The sequence below is a fragment of the Coprinopsis cinerea genome (genome assembly GCF_000182895.1).
Source record: "Coprinopsis cinerea okayama7#130 chromosome 11 map unlocalized cont3.11, whole genome shotgun sequence".
Taxonomy (NCBI): Eukaryota; Fungi; Basidiomycota; class Agaricomycetes; order Agaricales; family Psathyrellaceae; genus Coprinopsis; species Coprinopsis cinerea.
This window is the reverse complement of record NW_003307534.1, coordinates 646359-670561: the sequence shown is the minus strand read 5'-3', so window position 1 is coordinate 670561 and position 24203 is coordinate 646359. Positions and strand designations below refer to the sequence as shown.

Below are 24203 nucleotides of genomic sequence, written 5' to 3'. Positions count from 1 at the left end.
CGTGGGAGGAGCTTCGAGAAGATGCCCCTAATGCGTTCAGGCGGAGCTGAAATGTGATGCCGTAACGCGGCAGGATCGATGTGTGTCCATCATCGACCGGTATCGTCCGCCACCAACGCTGTCATTTCTTTCAACTTCGAAGGCTGAAATTGACGATCTGTGCTTCTCGTTGGACGTGAAGAAGTAGACCTTATGGTTGTGTATCATGGTGGAATTAATACAGTACGTCCAGTCAGTATAATTTGAGTTGTGTAAACTCATTCTGTCGACGAGGAAAGATTGAATAGATGTCAGGCTAGGCTGGCTTTTTCTCTCGTTCGTTCTCCTAATTGAAGGTTAAGAAACGCAAGGTGACCTCAACTGAGGACTTCTCAGTCCACCACCAACCGTGTCCCGTTCTCGTTTCTTCTCCTCGGATCTCTCGAGCCAGTTCCTCGGAAACCCACCAACCTTCCGCGACACGGTTCCAACTTCCCAAACGAGCAAGTGTTTAAACGTCTGACTTGCAGTGTTTGACGTGTATCGCAAATGAACTGTTTCTTTTTCTCTGACTGGGCTGGCAAAGGGAGGGAGAGTACCCGTTTGGGTATCTTCAGCCACAGTTCAACGAAAACAACCTTCTTTCTTCTCTCAGCCTTGGGTGGCTTGCCTGATTTGGGTGACGCTCTCCGCGTCCCTCCTCCCGTTTTTTGTGGCCGTGTCTACGGTTCCGAACGCTGGGGGGAGCGCAAATTTTGGGCTGCCAATCAACGAAGGGACGACCGACGATCTTCCTCCAAGTGTACGGGTCTGTGGTACCTGGTCAGTTGATGACACGGAGGGCAGGGCGGGCGACAGCAGGGGAGCCTGGAAGAATTTTGACGCTGGAGCGATCGGAGCTGGATATGGGAATGTAGAAAAAACGTGGAACGACGCACAAGCGGTGCTGTTTGTGTTGTGTTCTGCGCTTAGTATCCCAAGCCAGAGTTTTGAAGGATCTAATTGAAATTCTTCCTTTCCCTTTTTCCTTTCCCCCGCCCTTCAATTCTACTTCGTCTTCGCTGCTTCTTTTTTCTGTTCTCTTTCTTCATCACGCCGTCGTTCGTCTTTCGTTTTTCGCTGTCGTTGACGGCGTCGAGAGGAGCTCTGGCCAGCTTGTCTAGTTGAGACAGGGCTGTCGTTATTGTGTTGTTTTGGTGCTGGGGCCTTTGGTGTCTCGGATTTTTGGGTCGCCGCGCGCGCCTTGTGGTTGACGCTGGGAGTTGGACAAAGCCAACGGAAGTGTGCAGCGGGGAGGTACAGGCAATCAAGGTAAGGCTGGCTACTGGCTATATACAGAACCCCACACGATAAGCTCCAGTGCGCTGATGAACTATTACCTGTTAGGCGTGCTTCTGGCTTTCAGGTCCTTTCCAACCTGTACGTCCATTGTAGCGTCGTTTTTGAATACCCTTGGAGGAGGGGCTGACTGACTCGTGACTTTTTTTTGGGTGGTCCGAACATAATTTTGGATCCTTTGTTTTCCGCACCCTTTCTGTGTCAGTTGCAGCTTGTTTCTGAACCACGACCACCTCAACCACCCGCCCTCCGTTACTCTCGCCATCGTCGTCGTCGTCCTTTCACCAGGTCCTCGCCGTCGCTCGCGACGTCAAGCCACCCATTCTCGACTCTTGACACCGCCATCGCCGTTCATCAAATTCCCTACGTACCCGCCATTTACGGTTATTGGCTGAGGGAAATCGGGTTCGGTTTAGTTGGCCCGATAGAAGTAGCAGCCAGCCAAAGCAGACTAGTACTACCTACCCCACCGCACAAACCCAGCTACCAAGTCCCCCAGTCGAATGAGCACCCCGCCGTCCGGTCACCGTTCTGCCGCTACTGCTGTTGCTATCGACGCCGCCTCGCCCGTTGAAGACAAGACGATGGGTGCCGCAGTTGACGGTGCTGGGCGAGACGACGCAACCGCCTTTAGCAGCAATTCTCATCACGCCAGCGAAACCGCCCTTTCTACCCCCGCTGCTCCTGCTACCCCGCCTTTTGCGAAAGAGGCGCGTACTGGTGGTGGTCGTGGGCAGCAGGCTGACAGGGATAGGGCACCGCCAGATCCAGCCAACTTGTCGGGCGATTCTTCGAATTCGGGGTTGAGCGAGGCTGTGGAGATTTATCTCAATGATTTGGGATTTGACGATTCCACCGTCGGACACAATGGTGAGTCCTTGGTTTATCTTATCTTTTGGCTGTCGTTAGAGGCGCGCAGTGCATCATGCATGGTGCTCTGTCTGGACAACAGATTCGTGGTGGTTGCGGTCGAGGTGTTCATGCCGTAAATGGCGGGGCACCTTTGCCTTGTCAATTCCACTAGAACTAGCCACCGGATGCATGCGAGTCCTAGGCGGTTTACTGGTTTCCCGCCTTGCTCGCTTCCATGTCTTCTGTTACGCTTCGGGGTATGCATAGCTCGAGGATGCATACTACGGACGTATTCATGCATATTTAGGACTTCAAGGTAGTCCATACATATGCACACGTACATGCATCGGCGCCGTTCAATTTCCTATACAATCGTGGGCAGCGTCCTCCATTCCCTCCTTACCTGCCCTATTCCCCCACATACCACATCCACAACGACGTCTACTTGCCTACTCGACTATCTTCCTATCTTGACGTTCTTTCAAGAGCTTAATATTGACCTAAATCATTCTATCCTTTAGACGAACCTCCCGTTGACGAGTCGCCACTCCTACCCGCTGGTCCTCGCGTTTCGAATCACGTCCACAGTTCACCTCAGTCAGCGCTAATCTCCACGCCTCTTCCCACCCCGAGTCAGCCCGCAGGTCATTCTACCACGATCGAAGCCAAGGGCACTGCACAGCGCATCACAAGCACAGGTCCATCCACTCCTACTGTGTCTATCACTGCATCGGAACCCGCCTCAGGCAATAGGTGAGCCCTCCCTGACCCTCTCTGCGCCACTCATTTCGTTAACCAAACCTTGTTCATAGTACCAAGCTCAATCTATCCGCACCCCGCACGTCAACCCCTCGGGATTTACTATCTCCTGTAACCGACCTTGATTCTCCACGAGTTCCGCCGGCTACACGTATGACGACCGTTCCTTTGCCCGAATTCGACGACGATCCAACTCTTTCGCTTCCCACTTCTATGGAGCAGTTAGACTTGGGCTCTGGACAGGCCCCATCGCGACCTCCATCGCATGAGAGTCAGGTTGGGAAGAGCTCGCAAGAGAAGCAGCGCATGAGGCCACTGAGCATGCTGATGCCTGGGGGTGCAGGCTCTCATGCGACTCCTCTCGCCACTCCTCCACCGACCTCACCTCTTCCTGGTCTACCTGGTAGTCCAAGTGCTGGTAACCCGCCTTCGACTGCTCCTCCGCATATGGCCTCGTTCCCCAGCTCCAGACCTGCCTCTGACCATTCGGCCTCGGCTACCACACCTATCACACTGTCTCTGACACCAACTCTCCGTCATCCGCGAAACGAAGTGTACACAGCAGGTCCAGCTCCATTCCCGGAACTCCCAACTTCTCCATGCAACCATCGTCGAGCTATACTCAGTCGCAGCCTCTTCCTCAGCTTCCGACGTTTGCTCCAGCTCTCGCTGCCATTAGTGAGCGTAGCATGTCCAAGGATGACTTGGATGCGAGTCTGGATGCCGAGCGACGCGTCATCAAGAAGGAAGCTTCCTCTAGCCCCAATCAGTTGTCAGCAGGGAGGGATGGTAAAGCTTACGACGACGGCTTTGCTTCTAATAGGGGAGATCGCCCCTTTGATGCTACCGATAATCAGTCGAGTCAACAGCATTTCCAGGCGCCTCCGAGCCAGCACCTGCCTGGTCCTCCGCAGCAAACCATTCCTCAGCAGCACCATCATCTTGGAATGCCCGGTGCTGGAACGAATGTTACTCTCACCCCAAACCATCAGCAGTATGGCACCATCACTGTCTCCAACTCTGTCGTGTCGTTCCCGAGTTCGACGACCCCACCGACTTCTGTGACTTCGCCTCTGGCTCGGGATGATTCCTTTGCGTCGAGTCAAGGTCAGCCGGTCCCGAGTGGCATGGTTGGACCTGCAGACCACGGGGCATGTCCCAACAAGACTCCGAATGTGTATATCAACGGTCTACCCCCTCACTTCCCTGAAGACCAACTCTATGCTCTTGCTGCGCCGTTCGGAGAGGTCAAGAGCGTACGAACTTTTACGAGGCATGTTAGAGACAGTGAGAGTGGCTACGGTTTCGTTTTGTAAGCATTCATTCTTCTTATTCCCATTTGTGACTCGGTCGACTGACGGACTTTGGAACGCGGCAGGTTTGAGACGATTGAAGCTGCCGAAAGGTGCATTGCCTCTTTGAGACGTTATAGAAACCTGCACCCTACATTCTCCAAAGTAAGTCCGGTTATCTATTTGATTGTCGACTTATGCCCTGATCGCGTTTGATTCTTAACAGCAAGTGCACAAGATTCCTGGAACAGTTTATGCCCAGGTCAAGCAGGCTACGCCTTCGGATTCCTCTTCGAGCAATCGGGGATGGGATGGGAGCGAGGATGAAGACGCCAGCTTTAAAGCGAGGATGGAGGCGCTCGCTGATCCGTTGAGCACGAACCTGTATATGGAAGGCTTGCCTCTGAGCATTGATGAACCTGTATGCGGTCGTTTTCTGCCATTGAGCGATGTAGTTGCTTATGACTTCTACAGACCCTCGGAGCACTCGTCGCTCCTCACCGTATTGTCAGCAGTCGCTTTTTCCAAACTCGCCTCAGTAACCCGCCGAGGATCATTGCTTTCGTTCGGTATGTTGACCTTCGTCGTTCGTTGTTGTTGACGATTCTTGACTCGTTTCTAGGTTGGACACTCGTGCCGGAGCCGAAGAGATCATCGAAAGACTTCATGGAAGGATGGTTCGAGGTTGGAACGATACTGGTAGTCGAATCAGTGTTAGGTTCGCAGACACTGCTGAGCAACGTGAACTGAGAGTAAGTGTCCTCTCTCGTCGGTTAATGACGATGTGCTGATCTGTTTCCTTCAGCGTCAAGAACGAGCCATCAAGGAAGGAGCTCCTGTCGGTGACTCTTCTCCTGCTCGACTCACCATCGCCCAAGCCGCCTTGCTCAACCTTCGCGGACAAGACCTTCGGTCGACCAAGTCGCCCACCTCTTCCCTACCTCCACCTCCTTCCAGCGCCACATCCCAGGTCTCTCCCTATCCCGTCATCGGACAGCGGGGGCTCGATTGGCCCGGCAACGACCCTCTTTCATCCTCCTCGTCGAGTGTATCCGGACATGAAGTCATCGGTTCCTCCCGTGACTACTCGCTCTCTGGGCTTCCCAGCCAAGGTCTGGCATTGGGTAGCGCATCCTTATCGTCCTCTCGCAACGTTCGCTTGGGCAATGGTGCGCCGGATGTCGAGTATGCCTCTGCCTTCGCGTCTGGCCCCATTGGATCGATTGGGTCCCAGTCTCAGCGACCTTATCAATCTCTCGGTCCCTCCGACGTTAACCCTTTCCAAGTCGACTACTCCCTTGCCCCTGGTCGATCCCTCAATGACCAGATTCAGCAAGCCCAGGGTAGCGCTGTTGACCCAGCGATGAAGGCACTCTTGGCTTCCCTCAACGCGCCCGGTAGTCTCAGTGTCAGCGTCGACCAGCGCGAAGTATATCGACAGCAACTCGAGCAGCAGCTACAGCAAGAGTACCTCCAGCAGTCGGGTTATGGCAACCTTCCGCACCAGGCCAGCTACACTGGTAGTGGCGTCGCGTCGACTCATACGGGTTATACTCCCGCTGAAGAGTACATCATGCGCACCCACGTCGAGAGGCAAAGGTTGAACAGCCTGTCTGGCAGCGATCAATTCCTTCAGCAGCAGCGCAAGCGACCTTCACCTTTGAACCTCGGTCGTCAGTCGAGTCGGGAAGGTGACGCTTCTGTCGGGATGGGTTTCAACGGCTACTCGGCCCCAGGGTTGGCTGGGATGAGTGACGAGAACGCCTTCCATGCCCAGGCGGCCTCTGCCTTTGGTCGAGGTAATGGTGGTTCCACCTTGCAACACAACCGGATGTCTCGCGATTTGAGCCAGTACCAGCATTCTGTCGACACCGAGCAATCTCACCAAGCCCATATGCGATCAAGCACTCTTCCTCAGCATCAGTCTTCGCTTTCGTCTGCTCCGCCGTCGATCAACACGCATCCCATCCCCCAGTCGTCGAATGGCCAGGCTCATGCCCAGCGCCATTTCTCGAGGAACAGTATGAGCGTTTCGAGCACGACTGCACTGCGTACACCTCAGCATGCCTCTGCTCCGACTATGCAAAGCCAGGGTGACGGTCAGGGTACGAACGGGCAAGCTTCGATGGGGTCGACCAACAATGGAAATGCGGACAAGAACCGGCTTTCGGCATTCCGGAACCAAAGCAATTCCCAGCGACAGGACGACAATATGAGCAACTCTCCGGCCTCCTCTTCGCATTCGCCTTCGATGATCTCCCCTGCGTTGACTTATTCGTCCCAAGGACATACGCCTTCGACATTGAGTCCTGCCACGCCGTTCTTTGGGTCGTTTAATAGCCAGTCTGACGGGTTTGGGAACCTTGATGCTGGGGGTGTTGGGAATGGGAAGGTGGGTGGTGGTGGCGGGGATGCGAAGGTTGGTGTTGGACATGGCGTGAAGCAGAGTGGAGTGAGGATGGTACATGGGCAGCAGGTGTCGAGTGAGCGTTGAGTGGTTCTATAACGCCGTTTATCATATTCTCTTCCACGTTAATCTGCCTCTCGCTTTTATTCGCCCTTTACGTTCATCCTTTGTCACTTGACGTTCGTCTGCCTTGATGCCTCGATTTTGTTCTACTCTCATCGGACACATCTTCATATCCCAGATTCGTTTTCCAGATATCAGTATCGCGTTATGCCCCTCATCCATTCCCGAGCTATCCTTTTATTGTCGGATGGAGTTAATGTTTTTAAATGATTCGTCTTTCGTTGTCAAACATCTTTCGTCGGCTACCCCCCTTTCTTTGTCTGTCGACGGTTCTCTCGTCATGTCTCGTCGTCCAGCCTCTCTCTTCTTCGCCTTTCGTTGGATGCCCTCTCTTCTAATTCGAGCGTGTACTCGTGGTCTGTTCTTTGCCTTAGCTATCCTCACCATCATTTCCAGTGTCGTTCAATGACTTCTTCACCTTGATCTCTCTTTTCATACTCTCCTATAATCGCGTTTGAAGCTTCGAGTTTTACTGTAGTCGTCTTCCAAGTCTCGAGATTCTTCTCACATCGGCCTCGTCTTTGATAACTATAACGATCCTATTCCATTGAACAAGCGGTTCTATTACTTTATAACGAGTTTCTTTTATACACAAGTCATGTTCCTTCTTTCCTTCTCTCTTACGAGCAAATGTTTTTACCTCTTACATACATACAAACATCAGTATATGGTTCCGAGTTGTCGTATGTACTTTCCAGTGTCACAGAATATATGTTCTAATTCAACATGAGCGCTTTTCTTGGAAGAGTAGTGTTTCGGGGTCGTCTTTTATTAGTGCCCCCTCCTCTCCTCTCCTATTCCCTTCCCGTCTCTCGAACCCTTTTGGTCTATAAACATTCTACGAATCTATTCTTCGTCATTGTCGATGTCAGGGGCCACCAGGGAGGCTTGGTAAGGAGAAGGATGAGGAGGCGGGTCTTAATGAGCCCCTATTACCCAGCGTGACTCGTATGGCGAGTCCGATCATCGCATCACGTGCGATTTGCTGAGCAGTGCTCCATGGACGCCCGGTACAACGAGGAGCTCTTTGCTTTTCTGCCACCCACCACCACCACCACCACCTCCACCACCTTTCCACGGACGTCCCCTGGTTGAAGTCTGGGAGACGCCTGTTACGGTTTTCGCTAGTTGACCCAAAAAGTCGAAGCTCGAGGGGCAATCAAAGACAGGTCCATTTACAAGTCGAGCAAGACACACGGCTTATTACTGTTATTACACGGTTCTGCATTCGAGACTTGTGCGAGATACGTCTACGGAGTGCAGTTTGACGGTGTTTGAGAAGTCTACTTTCGGGACATACATCAAGTATACGAGGGTTTAGCAGGAACTTGGGGTATAATGGCGACTGCGTATTATGAGTTTTATCGTGGTTCTTCGTGCGTGGTTTTTTTGTTGTTATTCGTTATTGGGGGTGCTAACGAGGGTTTTGTCTTTTTTCTTCTGCTTATTGGTTGGGTGGTTATTGGGTTGAATGGTTGCTTGCATTGGGATGGATGTGAATTCGTTCGTCTGGGGTTTTGGTTAATACACTGCGGCCGGCGGGTACTATGAATGGATTGTGCAACACGACGACACAATTTGAACTGGACGCCTTCGCCTAATTACGATTTGGTACGGAATACGGGATACGGATGGTGGTGGTTTCGTTTCTCTTCCTGCCTCCGCTCTCCCGTCTTTCCATGCCTCCTGTGCATGTTTGTTCTCGACTCTAACCCACCGGTCGGTCGGTCCTCAACCTCCCCGCCGCCACTCGCCGTTGCTCGACGTTACTCGCCGTTACTCGCCCTCAACTGCCGTTACTCGCCTCGCCTTTGCTTGCCTGCAACAGGATCGGAATGGCCCTCACCGATTCGTTGGACGAGTTGATTACGAGTGGGGCTATTACGCCTCAGTTGGCTATGAAGGTGTTGCAGCAGGTGGGTGTCGCGTTTTTGTGCTTGTTTTGCTTTTTGTTTGGGGGTTTGGGTTGGGTTTGAGAAGCGAGGTGGGGAGAGGCGGGGGCAGCTGGGTGTGGTGGTGTTCTTTTTGGTCGTTTTAGGGGCGGGTGGGATACGGATGGAGGATTAAGTTTGGAGATGTGGACGGCGGGCCTGTACTCTCTCCGAGGTCGTGTGTCCGTCGTTTCTGGGTGGGGAGGTTGGTTGCTTGTATGGGCGGCAGTTTGAGCCGGATCTTCCACTACCTTCCCTCCCTCGGTTCTCTATCCCACCAATTCAGCTGCTGAACATTTTGCCCTTGCGTTCCTTACAGTTTGACAAGTCTTTGGCGGATACTATGGTCAAACAGGTCAAGACCAAGACCACTTTGAAGGTACGTGACATGTTCCTCAATACAATTCTATCGGCGCTTCCTACCTGGATGTGTTTCTAATTCGTTTCATTTCATTTAGGGCCACCTACACACGTACCGACTCTGCGACGACGTGTGGACGTTCATTGTGAAGAATGCGTCGTTCAAGATGGAGTCGAACGAGATTGTGAATGCGCCGAGGATCAAGATTATTGCGTGCAAGAATGGTGATGCTATCGAAGCTGGGAAGAAGTAGGACGATGCTATCATGATGATGTATCTCTTCTCGTCGACGACCAGGCGTATCTCACCTCTGCAATCACCGCTCCTCGCCTCGTCTTTCCCCCTTTTCGAATTCCCGGTGTGGGTTATACAAGCTACTTATTGGGGATGAGGCGCAGAGGGTTCACGCTCCATTTCCTCATTATGGTTTAGCACGGCGCATATCTTCCTGTCATTCCAGTCATGTTTCTCATTTTCATTTCCACATTTCCTTGACATTTTCCACTTCATTTTAACCCATTCCCTCTGTTGTTTCCGTTTGGCCCGTTATTACGATCTCGGAGGAGTCGGCGGACGGGGGTCGGGTGGCGTTGTGGGATTTTGTTAGACGCTAGTCTGTATGGTTTTTATCGTTCGATGATGTGGAGGTTATGTTGTACGGTATTGGTTTTCGTTATGTGGAGGCACAATGGAGGCGCTGTATGGTGTCTGTCGTTCTATGTTGTTGGAGGCTTTGACGTTGATCTTGGTGCAGCGGAAGAGAGCCTGTTTGGTGGCGGTCTGCGGAATTTGGGAGACGAAGAGTGTAAAGGTTTAGGCCTTAGGCTTAGGCGTGGCTGGCGTGTAATTCAAAAATGGTTAATGGCTTTTTTATTTTTGATTGACGTGGGGCAGGATGAAGTGGTGCGAGTGAAGCGGAAGTGGATGAGATTGCCATGTAACCTCCGATTTCTTTCTATCTTTCCTGCCAGCGCCTGCCCGTTTTACGACCTAACATATTTCTTTCTTCACGTCGGGATAGACTAGTACTCTAATGTTTTCTAATACATTGATTCAGAGTAGCCTCACCTCGTGTTGGACGTGTGGTTTGTATGTCATCTGGAGCCGATAACGTTGGATCGGCGAGCAAGCGGTTGCGAGTTATTTTGAAGTGGCCACCGTGGGCTGATGCCAAATGGTAAGTAGGTGGACGTCAATGTCGCAGAAGCCGCGTACCTTCTAGCTCGTGGTTCCCGCGTGTTCGCTGAGGGCTTCTGGGATCTAGCTTCTTTGCCAGTTGGAACAGTGACTTCTGGGTTCTTTTCGCGAGTACGGCATAGTAACGCCATACCGGGGATATAGGGATATATTCCGAGATTCTATTTTGTTTTTTTGCGAGGGGCTAGAGGGTCTGTTGGGGACTGCCCTCTAGAATTACAGGAGGTCATCGGATGGTGTTATTGCGTTTAGGAGAAGCGCTAGCGTAGTCCTTCAGATGTTCTGTCTCCTGTGCGATCATGATCAGATATCTGTATTGCAGAGGGTAGATTGTGGTTCACGAGGACTATGCCCAGCCAGGTCCACCAGGTCTCTTTCGGCCTTGCTGAGAACTTGTGGTGGTCTTGCGACCGAGAAAGCCGTGGATACGGGGGGTGTCACGTCTAAGCCTTTCTGAATCGAATTTCGAGTTCTGACTGCCCAGGTTGCGCTCATGACCGGTGACCCGAGACGACGAACGTTTGGTTCATCGATAGGTTTGTGAGTGGGAATGGGCATTTGGGATGAGTTTGCGGAGATTAGATATGTTGTTTGATTCGGCAGTATCGCGGGAACGTTGTTGACTACGTGCTTTTACCCCGTTTTTTCTCTTCTTTGAATGCGACCGCGACCTCTTCGGCATGGAAGTTCGTCGAGGGTGCAATGGTACCCTTTGGAAGTTGTAATTCGGCGTTTTTGGATTACCTTTCACAAATTACCCTGAAGGATTCAGAAGAACCATTTGACAAGTAAAAGACCCAGTTCGAGTTTTCATCATGAGTCTTTTGCATTCTAATCAAGTCGGTTGCTTTTTTTGCTTGTTTGGACAGGTGCTTTTTTTGTCTTGTTATACCTCGGAAGCCCCTGCCTTGTAGGTCCCAGGTGTATGGGATAAGGGCTATCGCGCGAAGCTATGACAACGATCCGTGTATAGGGAATCATCATTCATTCCCTCGTAGCTGTCATTGTCATTGAAAAGCTCACACTGGGACCCTTCTTTCATTTCGGGGTTGTCTGTCTACCTGCATTTTACGCCCACAATCCCCCGTTGCGTTTCGCAACCGGACGCGGATCTTTCTTCTTTACCTTTTCTTCCTATCGGACCACCACCACGACGCCACCCCAGCGACGACGACGAACGAACGACGACGAGGAAGACGACGACGACCTGGACCGACCCGCGGTGGATTATCGATTCTCTTCCCCGGAAGGGTTGGAAGCCTTGGCTGGTATTTTTCTGGATTGGGACTGCTGCTCGGTGATTGCGGAGTTTTAAAGAGGTCCCCGTCTGTCTCTTATGAGAAGGGGTGGATTTGGGTTGGGGACGTGCCTCTCGAGAGAACTTCCACAGGTTTCCCCCCTTTTAATCCCCCCTGTCCGCAGGGCCAACCATGGCCCACCACCCAAACTCACCATCCCCGTCGCCAACCCCGTCCTCGTCCTCACCGTCCCGACGGACTTTGACCGTGAAGCCCACCACCACGATGTTTCCAGACCCACCGACCAGGGAGACGCTAGCCAGCGCGCGCCGGGCGCTCGAAGCCAAACGCGCTTCCATACAAGCCCTGTCCGGCGAAATTGACGCTGCAGAAAAAGCGCTGGCTGAGATAGTGCGCGAGTCGCGGTGTGCGATCAACCAATTGGAGGAGGAGCGGGCGAGATTGGTGGAGGAGGAGATGGCGACGCTGGCGTACCTGAGTCCGTTGAGGCGGTTGCCGCAGGAGCTGGTGAGGGAGATATTTATGTGGTGTTTTGAGGAACATCCGTGTTGTGCGTGGATATTGGCGGCGGTGTGCACGTCGTGGCGGAGGCTTGCCTTGCGCATGCCGCTTCTCTGGTCCAAGGTGAGTGCACACGCTGTCTTCGCGTTTTCTCTACTTCTCTCTTTCTCGTTTTGGTGGGACCCTGGCTGGTGGTTATCTTTAGTGCTGCCGGTCCGTCTCATCCCGGCCTCTTTTACTGATTCTTGCAACTTGCTAGATTCGCCTTATTACGACGCCTTCGGCTTCTGCTGATACCATTCGACTATGGCTCGAGAGGTCGGGCGATGTTGTCCCTTTGGATATCGAGATTTTCCTCAGAGTGGCACCACCTGCACTTCACAACCACGATGCTGCGTCTTCGAGAAGAGGGTCGATTAATAGTCTGACGGGTCCTTCGAGTTCGAGCGTGCAGTGGGCAAGCCCGCCACCTAATGCTATCACGCCAGCGGCTTACGTCGCCCCTCAACCTACGCCACCACCGCCTGCCGCGCCCGCAAATGGTGGCGGCACCACCACCACCACCGCCGCCAACGTCAGTGCCGGTGCACCAGGGACGACGCCGACTGTGATCCCTCAATCCTCAAGCCCACATGACCCCTGGAACGTGCAGCAAACGACCGACCGCACGCCGGCTTCTGCTTCCAAGATCAGCATGCACTGGGGCCACATCGCGTTCTTTTACCTTGGAGAGCAGATGCATCGATGGGAACGGTTCATTTTCAGGTTTGACAGGCAGTTCACGTCCATGGGTGCACTCAAGTCTATTAATGGTGAGTCGTGCCTGTTTGTTTGTTTTTTTCTCATGTCGTGTAATCTGATCGTCGTGGGGTCTGCCCTGCTTCTTTTCTTTTTTCGCCGTGGCTCGTATACCTGGCGTGCGCTTTAGGGGATGCACCGCTGCTGAAAGAGTTTGAAGTGTCGAGTGCAGAGGCTGGGTTCTACGTCGAGTGGCCTTGGCTACCGAACTGTGGAGATGGGACTCCGGTGGTGTTACCCAAACTACGGTCGGTAACGTTACAGCACACACCATTCAAGTGGTCCTCGCCCATGCTTAGGAATCTCGAACATCTGACACTGCGCGCGACTCCCACGTCGCACCTTCCCTTGGACCGGATTCAAGGGATCCTCATGGCAAGCCCGGCACTGAAGACGCTATCTATCCATTTCCAGGGTGTTCTGCCGCCGATATTAGCCATGTCCCCGCTCACCCTGCCGGAGCTGACGGAGTTTAGTGTGGGCGGGCACTACCTCCTCACGCAACTAGTGGATACGCTCGTCCTTCCCGCGCTCACTTCCCTCACGATCGACATCGAGTCGCGGGACCCGATTGAAGATTCGCTCTCGACGCTCCTAACAAGATCGTGTTCGCCGCCTCTGCAGCGGTTGTCCATCGCGTACGGCACCTCGTCGAGTGTTGCACCATTCTACTATGGTCCTGGCGGGATCGTGATTTCGTGGAACATTCTTTCGGAATTGACGCACCTCAGGACGTTGGAAGTGGGTGGTACGCCTTTCGAATCGCTACTATCCGCGTTGGGACCACCCGATGACGACCATAACCCACTTACGACCTGGGCATGTCCGAACTTGGAGAACTTGTCGATGAAGAACTGCCATTCGCATGGGGAGGGTGTGGCCAAGTTGGTTGGCCTGGTTGAGGCTAGGAATCCTCCTCTCGGAGGAGGAGGGGCGGGTAGTGCGACGGGTGTTAGTGTGGGTGGTGTTGTACCTGGAAGGTTGAAGAGGTTGGAGTTGTTGGAGTGTCCGAGTTTGGGGGTTGATGTGGTTCGGTGGCTTGCGAGTCGGATTGAGAATGTGAGGTGTACGGAGCCGCCTGATAGGTGTGTATTGTTTTGTTTTTTGCAGTGGGTGGATGGTTGATTCATTGATTGGCGTTGGGCTGTAGGTCGCCGATTGTGCATCATCCGTATATTTAGTTCAGAGGTTTTCCTTGGATTGTCGACCTATCAGCCACCAACTACATCCCGCTTCCGCTCCTCTCGCACGACTATTCGACCTCCGCGAAGTACTGCATACGTATACCCCAGACTCGAGATACCGCCACCATCGTTATACCCCATTTGTCCATGTAGCCATCTATCTTTTTCCTCGACCCTCCTTCCCTCCATCCCGTCCCTTCTCTTCCTTTCCGTCGTTTTCGCCGTTCACTGTCCCTCCCTTCGCTTTCGCCACCCAATGTCCTCCTTCGCTTGCTCTCGATCCGTTCGTTCCAAAGTCGACTTCCGTCACTCTTTTTTTCCACCACCCACCCCCCCCCCCTTCGGGGCTTCCGTTCTCATCGCCCCAAGCCTCCAGGCGTTCGTTTCCGCTTCAGCATTCCTCCGACACCTCTTTTCAGTCGGTCATCCCACTGGCATCTATAGCCAGTTTCGGTGAACCAACGGCACTGCTTCCTTGCTCGACTTGGCCTCGCTTCTCGAACCTCCGTCCGCTTTGAGCATGCTTCGTTCCCACCGATTCAGTTGAAGCCAAAGATAGGTCCAGTCTAGCTGCTTCTGGGCTGTGACTGAACTTTTCGGCTGGTTTTGCGCCTCTTTCGAAGGGACATTTAGCATCCCTGGCCCTTCACGTCCCAATTCTTACCTTGGTCACTCACGGTTCACGGAAGTGCCTCGTGTTATCGATCTTCCCCCTTTCCCCTGTCATTTGGTTCTCTCCTTGCGGAGAACCTTTCCCGCTCACTTATCCTCTTCGTTGTGCCACTGTTCCCAGAGGTTGGAGGATGCATGTCCACCTCGGGTACGTGGTCAAAAAGTACTCTCTCGTTTGGTGGGTCGTCCATGTGTTAGCCCAGTCTTACGAGAGGGTTTTGTTCGTGTGCCGTTCCTGTAGCTTCGTTCGCCTCTTCGTCCGATTCACCGTTCGTTCGGCCAGTCGGTCGACTGCCACTATCGTCCAACTTCTAAGCACTAGCTTCTATCTGCTATCTATCCCTTATCCTTATCGTTTTCCTGTCAGTTCTTCTATCCTCATGCCGCATGTACCCTCAGGTTCACTTTCAGCCCTGGTTCTCGCCTTGCTTATACCTCGTGTTTGTTACCTCATACCTCAAGGCTTTGCCGTACTTTTCATTTTTCCAACGTGTCTTCTCTGTGGTTCGTCTATTTCTGTCGTCATATTCATCATTTCGTGCCGTGTAGTGTGTTACTGTTACCCTTTTTCCATTCCATCCACGTAGTACTGTACCTTTCATCTCACCCATCGTGTCCTTCATTCATTCTCCAGATTCTCTGGCCCCACGTCATCGTACCCTTCCATTCAATCCCCGCCTCCGTAACACCTTCATTCGAGCATCCCCAACCCATTCGTTCAAGTCCGATTCACATAACAGTACCCCCCTGATTCCATTTCACTGCCAACGTCCTTCATCTGATCTCATTGACTTCCCATCTCATATACGTTTTGCATCCTCAAAGTTAATCTTATTTCGCATTTATTTTTTCTGTCTTTCTCTCCTCTCTCTGTATCGCATTGTTGTTTTGTTCAGAATTACTTTAGTTCTAGTAGTGTATACCATTTACCATTGGAGTATTGTTGTTGTTAACTGCTTTTTCTTTTTTGGCGTTCTGACTTGTACGTGACTTTCATTGGAAGCTCCGAGTCAATCTCACGTTATTGGCTGGAAAATTAGTTGTTGGATTAAAGGGACATAAAGTAAAGAAGTGCTTTTAAGTACTAAGGAATGGGATTGAATGTTGAACGCGTCGAAGGAAGCTCCCAGCGCCAGTGACTCTGGCATGGTCACTGATGAGGGGAGCTGCCTTTGACTCTACCACTGCTCACCCCAAACGAATCGCAGACTCACGCAACATACCCTCTACTCTCCTTCTTTCATCTCTTCCATATCTCCTCGGGTATGTCAGTAGGCTCGTTTATATGGAGGTGATGCCTGGTCTGGGTAGAAGAGGTCAGTCCCTTACTCTTTGAATTTGCGCCCGGAAGAGATAGATGGAAATGGCTCACAGTTATCTTTAGTTCTTCCCGAATCTTCGTTCCCCATTTATACGTCGTGGCATACTCTCCCTTGTCCCTTTGGGTTTTAAACGAGAGTTCGTGGTCCACGGATTCTGTGGAAAAGATGAGTAGCTTCTTCATCCAGAGATTAGGATTCCTGTCCGAGCGACGCAGAAGCTCGACAGTGACGTGCCATTCCTCGTCTGGAAATGGGTCATCGGGTCGACCACCTTTGTGCGGATATTCACTGAGGGTTACAAATGTATCAGCACAAAGGACGTGAAGATGAGTTTTAAAAGGATGGGCGTACTGGATGATGACAAGCGAGATGTCCTGCAACCGCTGATCCTTTCCCTCGTTCTTCATCCTTAGCATCTCGTTGTCGATATGCTGCCTGTACTGGTTGATTTTGTTTATAAGATGGGGATAGTTCTGAACCTGTGTGTCGACATGAGCTATTACGTTGTCAGATGATTTAATTGTTACGCCCGGATAGGTTTTGTCGTGGACGGCTGGTATCCCGGTCTGGGCAGTCGATGTCTTGAACTCGATTCTCCACTCGTTCCTTCGTTTACTAGGTGCAGATGGGACTGATGAGCCACTCTGTACAGCCGGACAAGGATCAAGAGAATCACTCACATTTGGGAACCAGAACCATAGTTGGACGTGTTTTGTCCACTGGAGTGACCTTGTGCCCGGAATGGAAGGCTAGCCCGAGGTTGTTGTTGCTGTTGTTGGGGGCGGTGACTGCGGCAGTTTTCTTTGGTGGCCACGGTCCAGCCCTGTTCCTGTTCTACTGTCTCTGGAGTAGCGAATGGCATGGTGGAAAATGAATGTGTCATTACTGATTCTCGTGCTCAGCACTAGGCAAGGTTTTGGAGGGGTGAAGAAGGAAAGTGGGCTTTGTTAGTAGACCAGTCCAACTGCAGTCCCGTAGTATTTTATACCTTTAGATGGTCAAAGCGTATATGCATGGATTTAAAGCCAGTCAAAGCACCAGTAGGTCGAGGTAGAGCTTCAAGACAATCGCTATAGTGTCACCCAAATCGCCAAGTTTTCGGCCAAGAAAATACAGAGAAACGGTCAGACAACCGGCAGCATAGTTACCTTATTGGAGTTTCTTCTCCCTCGGTCTAAGAGAGAGGTGCTCCTCTCTACTCCTGTAGACTACCTAGCAGCTATCAACTTGCACCGACGTTACCTTAGCATTCAAAGGGATGAAAAGGGAGGGAGAAAGGGGGTTGGTGGAACCATGGCCTTTGTGAGGTCGCATTGCTGCATTTTTCCAAACAATATCACTTCTCGTCGTAGCAATGGACAGCTAAAAGTCATAAAACATGCTTACCGGGCCGTAGAGGCGATGGGCGCCTGCCAGTGAGCCGGTGAGTTGCCCGGTTCCCGTCGAGCGCCTAGCGCCTTCCTAATATGGAAGGCACCTGGCCGTATATGGGTTGCCGGAGCTTGACGAGAGGGTCCAAACGCACTGTTAGCGCCCTCTACGATCCTGAGCGACATTGTCTTGTCACGTTGACATTTTAGAGATAGGGAGGAGCGAATCAATGTGGTTTTTTAGGCATGTTAGTCGCCACGTACACGGTACACCACGAATTTGACGTTCGAGAACGTTGACAGCGAGGTCGCTGCTATGGCCAACTCACTGAGCGCATCCTTTGCCAGAGCTTGCCTTGGTTCTTCTCTGACAGGTAAAAGGCTACTTAGTGCATGCAAAACGCGGTCCTTTCGACTAGAATCGGCCTGAACCCGACCTGGAGGAAGTCGGTCCTAACACGACACGCCACGAATTCCAAATGTTATTACGGAGGTATCCAAAATATTACGCGTCGAGTATCGCACTGAGTTAGATCAAATAGACTGATGTCTCAATCGCATAACGGGGCCTCTGGTGACTGGGTCACTATCCTGTGTTTGCTTGACTGCAGAAACCATTTCTGAATCAGATCTGTCCGAAACTGCAGCGGTCGAGCTGATATATCAAGCGATGGCGGTTCCCGTAAGTCCGTGTCTGTCAACGTTTTTCAGTAGCAAGGCACCTGGGGGCAAGTAACTGAAAAGACTACGCTACTCCCGACAAGTCCTCGAGCTCAGTCCGAAGACGAAGAACGGAGGCCATCGCACACACTTAGAACGGTGAAAAGACATTCAAAATTCACACACGAGTCATTGATTATTAGGAAGGGTGATTCTCAGGTCCACGTACGTATGAACATTATGCAAATCCATGGGTTCTCCAAGGCAAGGTCTCTCCGAGTCGGACGGGAAAGCAGAGGGTGAATACAGCGTCGTGATGGAACGTACATCATCTATGAATCACTAGAACATCGTCTTTCTCGTTGTAAGCTAGCGGTGAGAGGAGATAGAATGGTCCATGCACGTTCTGTAGCAGTTGGGCCCTGGACGCATACGTTGGTATCGAGCCAAGATAGATAGGGGCGCCGTACCGGCAACGCCCGAATCTCGACGCGTCGGGTTCGGGTTCGCTTTGCCCGCGAATCTCTTCTTCTCCAACTTGTTCCCTGTTCTCAACGGGCCTTCTGCGCGACGAAGGTGCACCTCTGTCATTCCGCTAATACCGTCTAGTATCTCTGGACGATTCCAGGCTGTATGACGAGCTACGGCCACTCCGGCTGTCCGCCCGCCCCTTTGTGACCCCACCGGCTATGCTTGACGACACCGACCCAAAAGCCCTTTGGCTCTGGCATTGAGGTCCCGAGGATGAGAGTCATAACCCAATGGGGCCCCAACGAGAACGACGAGAATGGCGCGTATAAAGGCCTGCCAAGTCGACCCTGAAGCTTGAAGTTCTCCCTCCCCACATTCCACCCATTCCCATTCCCAGCCGCTGCCACCGCTCAAGATGTCGAATCGATATATGAATGTCAGAGCCCACCCCTCTCGCTTGACTACATCTACAAGGGTCCCTCCCCCCACTCGGACTATCGTGCGGAGGAGATCTGTCTCCATCAGCCCCTCTCGCTGGTCAATGGATGAGGATCCGTTCGCCAATCTGGGACCTGAAGTGAGGCTGGATCGGAGTGGAAAGTACGTCGAAATTGATGAAGGAGATGAGGAGGGTGAGAGCGAGAGTGAGAGTGAGAGTAGGGAGGAGGACGAAGAGGATAATGAGGACGAAGAAGAGAACGGGGATGACGAGGAGGACGACGAGGAAGAACAGGTGAGCAGAAGTGTATCCTCGTTTTTTTGTGGCAGTGTGGCTCAGCTGGTGATGCTGTGTAGGACGAATCCGAGGTGGAAGTCGAGGCTGTGGCGAATGAGCAGGACGGAGATAACAATGAAAGCGATTCCGTCACCAATGAAAGCGACATCGACTCTGATAGCTCGTCTGAGCTGTCAGAAGGGGGAGACCTGATCGTGAGTTGTCCTTTCTACCCATTTCCCCGGCCAATCGTCACAGGGGTATCTTCTCAGGAGTGGTTCGACGACGCCATGTCCTACGGCACGGAAGAAGCCAGCGAACACCTCGATAAGGTCCTTCGCAAATGGAAGGCCGGGAAATACACTACCGTCGAGAGCGACGTCCTCATCTACGTGTTCATTGACAAGTCGGCCGGCGAGGGACTCAAAGGACTCAAAGGGGGCGACAGGGTTGTCGCCAAAGCTCTACTCGACATGGCCGAACGACATGACTTTGTGGTAGGATTCTCCCAGTTGGACTACTGCGTCCGTGGAGAAGCTGTCGACGATGGTATCATGCCCCATGCATCCCATGGGTGTCGGGCATGTCAATATGAATACGAGTGCGATTGCGGATCTGACTATGAGGAGCAGGAACCGGACGTGGAGGATATCTCGATGGGAGAGGTTTGGGAGCGGAGATACCTCCTTCAGGGGGTTTATGATAAAGACGGGGAACGTCTGCCTGGGCTTCCCAACGGTGACGATGTCTTCGACTTTGATGATGAGAAAGCGATTGTTCAGGGGGAGGATACTATGAGGGATATAGCTCACGACGAGCCGGCGGACGAAACCGAATACGAGAAGGGATGCAAGATGGATTATGTGGACGATGTAAGTGTTTTGCCCGTTACGAGTAACGATGCTGACGCGCTTTTCGCCGGTAGCCTGGTGAACTCGAACAATGTATGTCCCTTTCCATCATTTCATTCAGCCTATTACTGACAATCAGCCCCGTATTAGGGTGGACACGCCGCGTTCTGGTCATCTACCCCAAATACGAAGAACCAAGGATCAACTTGGAGCTTGAGGGTGGGCCTGCCGCCGCTCTTCAACGCCTCAAAAAGACGTCCTGGAACCCGCCCACCGATGAAGACGTTACCACCGCATACGATATCCTGACCGCGATCGACCCCGATAAACCCAAGTTACGCATCCCATTCCGCTTCCAATCGCCACCCTCACTGGCCGAAGACTCTCTGGCACCCAAGGCAATTTATCTTGAAGTTCTGGACGCGGCGACGAAGTGGGAGGATCTGGAGTTGTGGCTGAGTGCCGCCGAGCGAATGAAGTTTGATTATTCGATGCTTGGGATGGAGAGGCTTAGAGAGGCCTTGGAGGCGTTCGAGTGGAAGGAGTTCAAGGCTAGGTACGTCCTCCGGGATCGGTTCCACAATACATGTGTCTGATTTCGTTCTGTGATGTAGCTTGGGAAAGGTTATGAAATCAGTCAAGGTGAAGGAGAGGGCAAAGGTTGTGAGGGAGGTCGTCGAGTTCATTCCCAGCAGGAGTTCGGCGAGGCGGTGGGTTGAGGAGCAAACCCGGGGTGTGCGTCGTTGAATGGGCTGGTCGTCATCCGCTCTCTACTATCTACTATCATGTTCTCTTCTACATTAGCCTCTACACTAATATGTAGTGTCTTGACAATACCGATTGGTATAAGCTGGGACCGACACTGATAGAGGCTCAGATCTCGGAGAAGTTCAAACGCAGCATTATGGGCTGAAAGGTTAGGTTGTTGAATTGAAGAGAGCATAAAGTTGACCTTGCTTTAGCTAGGTCTGTAGTCCCTCACATTATGTAAGATTTACCTGCCTATCAACGCAGTTCCAAAGCTTGACAAACAACGTCGGCTTCTCGGCTCACGCGACGTTCCTCATGTTTCCCGCTCTTTTGGTTCCTTCTGCATTCCTCACTTTGCTCTCCCACTATTTCGGGTCTCCGACCCAATGGCCTGGCTCCACTTCTGCTTGATGACTTTTGCCGCAATGGGCGCTAATTCTATTTCCCCTCCTTTCCCTCCCCTCCCGCTGCTGCAGCCGTTCGCCCCAATGCCCTCGATCCTTTCCGAAATGACTCCACTTCTTCCATAAATTCCCGCCGTGCCTCTCCAGTATGACTCCCCTCCGTCCCAAAATTTCTGGGGTCCTTTTCTTTACCTATTTAATGACGCTCTGCTTCCTCTTCCCTCCAACCGCCTACACCAAAAGACATCATGTCCCCTTGCCCTAGGCACACCCTCCTCATCGATCCTCATGATCCTCTGTCTCCCGCAGCTGCCCTTCTGCATCCCTTGCTTCGCATCGTAAGAACGTAGTCTTTTCTTTGTGATGTTCCTTCCCCTCACATTCTTTATAGGACATCTGTGAACGCGTTTTCTTTGCCCTCAGATGCCAGTTCGTCTTACGCCCCGCCGAATCCTCATCTGTGAGCCTATCCCTGCTTCCTTTCCACACTGCCTGACCCTTCTCCAATATTCAGTGTTATCACTCCTCCCAATGGCGTCTTCTCGTACATGTAAACCGACGTTCATCCCCATCTCCGGACCCCGAGTTTCCGCTAAAATCCATCACTTTCGTGCGTCTCTATACAATTACCGTTTCGGTATTCTCTCTTACCGGCCCTCTCAGTTGCTCTCCTACTTTGGACCCCCACCTCTTCGCCTCACCGGTGGTCTTCCCAACATTGACGTTCTCATGTGCCCCCACCCTTCTCTGTCTGCACAACGCTATCCACCCAACCCCCTAGCGATTCTCTACGAAGGCTGTGAATATTATGGGTTCGATCGCGATGTCGCGTGCCCCTCTTTTGACTCTTTCCCAATCCCTCCTAACTACTTCTTACGATACGTTTCTAATACTCCTTTCGACTGCCTTTCTGTGTTCAGTCCGTGTCCACATCTGGTAGATCCCCAGCAGATCGATTAATTTTACATTACCGACATGTCTGGTAAATGTTGCCAATAAATCGCCGTTTCTGATCGTCATCTCCACCTTACCGCTCCCCGCTCCATCCTAGGCATACGTCTGACCCCTACATATATGACTTTCCCCCCCTAAACTCTGACCACCATGTCATCTCTTCTCAACGCACGCGACTTCGTCGCTCCGCCATTCTTCCAGGAATGGTCCGCCTTTGTCGAGGCTGAAACTCGCCCTGACTACTGGGAATGGTTCGTGGCCGATAACACCTACAGCACCCACATATCACACATCCCCTGCGACTTATGCGTCGAAAAGCACGTCACCTGCAAATTGTATCCTTTCCTCAAAGGTACGCAGTCTGAAGCGCCTTCTGATGTCCATTTAACCCCTTCAAGGATGCACCACCTGCGTTTTGGCTTTCACCCGGTGTACACACCTGGATCAAATCCTCGTGGAACACGCCATGTTCGCTCTTGGGTCTGACCGTCCTCGAATAGAGGATGCCCATCACTCTTATATGCGCTACCGGAAAACCAGAGAATTTCAGCTGGCATTGAGACGACGTGAACTCTTTCCCAATTGGAAAGGCATGGAATGTACACACTGTTACGACTTCGGGCAACAAGGACTTATCGTTGCCAACAGTCGTTCTGGAGTTCTGGAGTTCTGGAGTTCTGGATCGAAGTTCTGGTTCTGGAATCAAGTTCAAGAGGCCTGTCGCTATCGCAGACAGAGAGGATCGAGCTGAGAGCGATAGAAGTTCTGAGGGAAAGGTTCTCGATAACAGGCTGAGGAATATCTACTACAGAGAGACAGTATTTATAGTAGAACTGGCGAGCTACCAAGAGGTTCAGAAGAGAGTGAAAGAAGGTGTGAAAGCGGCAAGTAAGGAGTGTCGATGAGTACGGAATACGAGAGGAACGGATGTACGAAGGGTTCGGAGATGCGAGAGAATCGAAGAAGCAAAGATTACGGGACTACGGAAGGAACGGAAGTACGGAGGGAACGGAAGTCCGGAAGGTTCGGGAAAATAGAGCGTGGAGAAGGAAACAAAGGAAGTAAGATGGAGGAAATAGGGGAGTTCGTAACAGTACCCCCTTCGTATGCCTGATGCTCCGCATCAGGTGTTCAGGTTGTGTTCTCCTTCGTCTCCCCATAAGTAGTCGTCATAGTCTCGGTCGTCCAAGAGTGCGTCATACTGATCGGGTGAAATGTTGCGAGGTGTTGGTCGGTAATCGGGACACCACTTGGAACCAGAGTTGTGTCCGGGAGCATTCTTGCCGCATAGGGTTGCTATCTGTAGGGAGTAATGGGTCGAGCATTGCCAGTGTCCGGGTTTCGCCACATTCGTTGCACCTATGACCATCCCTCTTGCGTAGTTCTTTCTTCGACAGAGGTCGAACCAAGCCGTCGGGCTCAGAAGGAACGTTGCTTCTGGCGACCGGTCCGGGAGCCATGGTGGAAACTGATCCGTGATTGCCAGAGGAAGAAGGTACGGGGGAAGCGAGATGGACTCGTCGACGATCGAAAGCAGAAATGAGTTGGGCTTGTCCAATGGCATTCTTGAGTTCGTCGAGGTCGCGAAGGAGCTCTGCTTCAACCCGTTGGCGAGATTGTTCGAGGATCTGGTCTTGAGCGTTGAGTCCGTCTAGGACCTTCTGGGTGGCTTCGAAGAATTTGGTGACTGATGCGTCGAGGGCTTGGTAATGTCCGATAAGGTGAAACTTCTCTTTGATGATGCGTTCGTGTTCCTGGACAAGGGTGGCGTATAGGCGACAGATGGCAGGGGTACGTTCTCCACACAAGGAGGAGGGCGGCGTCGGCACCGACGACTTCCTTGATATCGTTGACGGTCTTGATGGCTTGGATTTGTTCTTCTGATTCTTCAAGGTATTTGCGGATAGATGGAGGGAGGAGCGAATTGTTAGAGGGACGTTCCGTCATGGAAGGGATGAAGAGGGGATTAATAGCGAAAGTGGTAGATGCAGAAGGACGCGCGACAGAAGTAGTAGTGTTCGCGGGAGTGTTTGAGTTCTTTATCGTAGCGGTC

The 24203-nt window shown here is 52.1% G+C and overlaps 9 protein-coding genes across 9 annotated transcripts; 7 read left to right on the top strand and 2 right to left on the bottom strand.

Moving 5' to 3' along the window:
* Positions 1-1820: 1820 nt before the first annotated feature.
* On the top strand, positions 1821-6714 carry CC1G_10966 (rCop c3; the record flags this gene model as incomplete). Its single annotated transcript, XM_001840251.2, has 10 exons — positions 1821-2187; positions 2477-2506; positions 2691-2922; positions 2982-3606; positions 3786-4240; positions 4307-4385; positions 4447-4641; positions 4695-4789; positions 4843-4972; positions 5026-6714. The coding sequence occupies 10 exons, from the start codon at positions 1821-1823 to the stop codon at positions 6712-6714; spliced, it is 3897 nt and encodes a 1298-aa protein (XP_001840303.2).
* A 762-nt stretch (positions 6715-7476) lies between these two features.
* Positions 7477-7882, top strand: CC1G_15681 (hypothetical protein; the record flags this gene model as incomplete). The annotated part of the gene is made up of 2 exons (XM_002910206.1): positions 7477-7641; positions 7691-7882. 2 exons carry the CDS (start codon positions 7477-7479, stop codon positions 7880-7882), a joined length of 357 nt encoding a protein of 118 aa, XP_002910252.1.
* CC1G_10965 (hypothetical protein) lies at positions 7796-9919 on the top strand. Its single transcript, XM_002910205.1, has 4 exons — positions 7796-8126; positions 8579-8666; positions 9001-9060; positions 9140-9919. The coding sequence occupies exons 1-4, from the start codon at positions 8089-8091 to the stop codon at positions 9293-9295; spliced, it is 342 nt and encodes a 113-aa protein (XP_002910251.1). The 5' UTR covers positions 7796-8088; the 3' UTR covers positions 9296-9919.
* A 1750-nt stretch (positions 9920-11669) lies between these two features.
* CC1G_10963 (hypothetical protein) lies at positions 11670-13922 on the top strand (the record flags this gene model as incomplete). The annotated part of the gene is made up of 4 exons (XM_001840248.2): positions 11670-12122; positions 12259-12811; positions 12928-13856; positions 13908-13922. The coding sequence occupies 4 exons, from the start codon at positions 11670-11672 to the stop codon at positions 13920-13922; spliced, it is 1950 nt and encodes a 649-aa protein (XP_001840300.2).
* Positions 13923-15893: 1971 nt separating this feature from the next.
* CC1G_10962 (hypothetical protein) lies at positions 15894-16837 on the bottom strand (the record flags this gene model as incomplete). Its single annotated transcript, XM_001840247.2, has 4 exons — positions 15894-15956; positions 16026-16263; positions 16327-16590; positions 16656-16837. 4 exons carry the CDS (start codon positions 16835-16837, stop codon positions 15894-15896), a joined length of 747 nt encoding a protein of 248 aa, XP_001840299.2.
* A 1171-nt stretch (positions 16838-18008) lies between these two features.
* On the bottom strand, positions 18009-18596 carry CC1G_15680 (hypothetical protein; the record flags this gene model as incomplete). Its single annotated transcript, XM_002910204.1, has 3 exons — positions 18009-18039; positions 18235-18337; positions 18476-18596. The coding sequence occupies 3 exons, from the start codon at positions 18594-18596 to the stop codon at positions 18009-18011; spliced, it is 255 nt and encodes an 84-aa protein (XP_002910250.1).
* A 295-nt stretch (positions 18597-18891) lies between these two features.
* On the top strand, positions 18892-20789 carry CC1G_10960 (hypothetical protein; the record flags this gene model as incomplete). Its single annotated transcript, XM_001840245.2, has 6 exons — positions 18892-19209; positions 19272-19406; positions 19464-20063; positions 20117-20135; positions 20193-20598; positions 20657-20789. The coding sequence occupies 6 exons, from the start codon at positions 18892-18894 to the stop codon at positions 20787-20789; spliced, it is 1611 nt and encodes a 536-aa protein (XP_001840297.2).
* Positions 20790-21444: 655 nt separating this feature from the next.
* CC1G_10959 (hypothetical protein) lies at positions 21445-22156 on the top strand (the record flags this gene model as incomplete). Its single annotated transcript, XM_001840244.1, has 4 exons — positions 21445-21534; positions 21588-21656; positions 21711-21806; positions 21860-22156. 4 exons carry the CDS (start codon positions 21445-21447, stop codon positions 22154-22156), a joined length of 552 nt encoding a protein of 183 aa, XP_001840296.1.
* Positions 22157-22300: 144 nt separating this feature from the next.
* CC1G_10958 (hypothetical protein) lies at positions 22301-23055 on the top strand (the record flags this gene model as incomplete). Its single annotated transcript, XM_001840243.2, has 2 exons — positions 22301-22502; positions 22799-23055. The coding sequence occupies 2 exons, from the start codon at positions 22301-22303 to the stop codon at positions 23053-23055; spliced, it is 459 nt and encodes a 152-aa protein (XP_001840295.2).
* Positions 23056-24203: the final 1148 nt, after the last annotated feature.

Coding starts and splice junctions, on each gene's coding strand:
- CC1G_10965 (XM_002910205.1), top strand. CDS start 8,089: ATGGCGACTGCGTATTATGAGTTTTATCGTGGTTCTTC. Junction 8,667..9,000: donor CTATGAAGGTGTTGCAGCAG/GTGGGTGTCGCG, acceptor CGTTCCTTACAG/TTTGACAAGTCTTTGGCGGA. Junction 9,061..9,139: donor AGACCAAGACCACTTTGAAG/GTACGTGACATG, acceptor CATTTCATTTAG/GGCCACCTACACACGTACCG.